General features: G+C 41.6%; 1 protein-coding gene across 1 annotated transcript in view; it reads left to right on the top strand.

Annotated features, from left to right (window-relative positions):
* The first annotated feature begins 270 nt into the window (after positions 1-270).
* TRNT1 (tRNA nucleotidyl transferase 1) overlaps positions 271-2,513 on the top strand; it is a 29,830-nt gene continuing 27,587 nt past the window's right edge. The window contains exon 1 of the mRNA XM_007949171.2: positions 271-418. Within this exon, the coding sequence (XP_007947362.1) occupies positions 271-418 (148 nt within the window). The remainder of the gene's footprint in view (positions 419-2,513) is intronic.

Genomic DNA, 2,513 nt, shown 5'->3' on the forward strand with positions numbered 1-2,513 from the left:
TTCGGTTATATTTTCTGGAACCACTGTTCTCTTGCCAGCTAGGTACACCTAACACTTTAATTTAGAAACTCAATTCCCAGGAGAGTTTTAACAGGAAACGTAGCCGCAAGCAGAGCACTGGAACTATGTCCTTTTTTCATCCGAACAGGAGATGAATTTCTTTCAGTTAATAAGACTGAAATGTATCCCTTTATTTTCCTTGATTTAAAATTTCATTTTTGTGTATGCACATTTGCCTTGTAGATAGATGGTTGGTGACTTTATCTCCAGATGCTGAGGTACCTGCATCCCTGGCATAGACCCTTACTGAGCTACAGTTGGAGTAGGCTGTGCCTTCTGAAGCACTATCTATTTACAATGAAATTGCAGTCGCCAGAATTCCACTCACTCTTCACAGAAGGATTGAAGAGTCTGACAGGTGAGAGATTAGACCTTTTTGTGTTTTTTGTTTTTGGCTTTGGGATCCTGTTTAAATGGAGATGCAGGTGGTTAATGTTGCTTTAACCGACATTCTTTTTTATTTGTTTCTAAATTTCATTTCTTTAGCTGCTTTTGTTCAGCAAAATGTATACAAATTGTTAATAGTTTCTTCGTGTACAGTTTAATGACATTACATTCTTCAAGTTGTGCAAGCATCCTCATCCTCCATTACTGAGTTATTCCTCCCTCACTAACATTAACTAACTACCACCTATAGTTCCTATCTAATCCTTTGAGTTGCTGTTGTCAGTTTGATCCCATAGAGGTAGGTCTTGGGAGCTCTGGTAGCGTAGTGCCTAAGGCACTTGACTGCTAACCAGAAGGCTGGCAGTTCAAACCCACCAGCCACTCCTTGGAAGGAGGATGGGGCAGTCTTCTGTAGTGATACTGCCTCGGAAACCCGAAGAGGGGTCGCTATGAGTCAGGTCCGACTCGACGGCACATAACAACAAAAACAACAGGTAGGTCTTAAAACAGCAGAGGAGCTCTGGTGGCATAGTGCATAAGGCATTTGACTGCTAACCAGAAGGCTGGCAGTTCAGACCCACTAGCCACTCCTCGGAAGGCAGACGGGGCAATCAATCTACTGTAAAGATACTGTCTTGGAAACCCAAGGAGGGGTTGCTGTGAGTTGAAACTGACTTAATGGCAGCAGGTTAAAAGAGCAAGAGGGTTCAAGACAAACATGTTTTACTAGTTAAGATAAACTATTCGGTTGTAAGATGACTTTAGGGGATATTTTTGGTTTAAAATGTAAAGATTATCTCAGGGAGATAGTTTCACAGGTTCATCTACCCTCCATGGTTTCAGAAAGTCTAGAGTCCATGAGAATTTCAAATTCTCTTCTCCATTTCATCCTTTGAATCAAGATTCTTCTATGGAATCTTTGATCAAAATATTCAGTAATGGTAGCTGGGTTCAATCTAGTTCCTCTGGTCTCATGGCAAAGGAGGCATTTGTTCATGGAGGCAATTAGCCATACATTCCATATCTCCCTATTAGGATCCTTCTCTATTTTCTGTTGTTCCAGGTCAATAGAGACCAGTTGCTTGCTTTGAATGGTTGTTTACAAGCTTTTAAGGCCTCAGGCACTGTGCAGCAAATGAGGAGGTAGACCTCATTTCATGAAAAAGCATTAAACACATTGTTTGGCTGATAAACTGGGATGTCTTGTGAAACCATAATCCTAAACCTCCAAAGCAAGGGGTTTGGTTGTACATAAGCAGCCTTTGTTTTTGGTCATTGTTGTAAATATATCAAACAGCTTATGCCAGTTCAACTTTTTACAGGTGTACAACTTAATGACAATAATTAATTGGCTGTGAAACTCTACCCTTGCTGTTACTGTTGTTAGGTGCCATTGAGTTGGCTCTGATTCACAGTGACCCTGTCTACAACAGAACTAAACACTGCCCGGTCCTGCTCCATCCTCCCAGTCCTTTCTGTGCTTGAGCCCATCATTGCAGCCACTGTGACTTTACCGTTAATCAGTGTGATTTTCCTGTCATCGTTAACCAGACAGTCATATTTTTTTGTAGCTAATGAAAAAAGGCTTACTGTCAGTAATCTGAAACTATAGCTGAGTTAATAGAGATGATGTGAGTGCAGTAAAAAAAAAAAAAGGCTTTTCCATATACTATGCCAAGTAGTTTATGGATTTGGTTTTACTAAATGAGTTGGCTACATTTCCTCTTGTTTTATAGTTAAGTGTGGTAGTTATGTTTGTGTGTCAACTTGGCTGGGCCTGGTTGAGTGGCTGGGCAGCTGGTGGTAGTTATTCCCCATGATGACTGCCAATCAACTCCAAGGTGGGATCTACCACAAGCAGCTGACTGGGACGTGATCTGCTTCCTGTATTCAAGGAGAAGCCTTGGGAATGGTCTCTAGTCTATGGCATGCTTGGACCTTGCATATAGTCATGTTGTTCAGCAACCTGCCATGCTCTGCCGACCTTGGGACTTAAAATGGACTTAATGGCCTGCCGTGTGATTTGGTAACATTGGGACTGTGCCTTTTTACTTGTCAACTTTGGG

The sequence above is a fragment of the Orycteropus afer genome, unplaced genomic scaffold (genome assembly GCF_000298275.1).
Source record: "Orycteropus afer afer isolate SDZICR_OR568_19922 unplaced genomic scaffold, OryAfe1.0 scaffold00241, whole genome shotgun sequence".
Lineage (NCBI taxonomy): Eukaryota > Metazoa > Chordata > Mammalia > Tubulidentata > Orycteropodidae > Orycteropus > Orycteropus afer.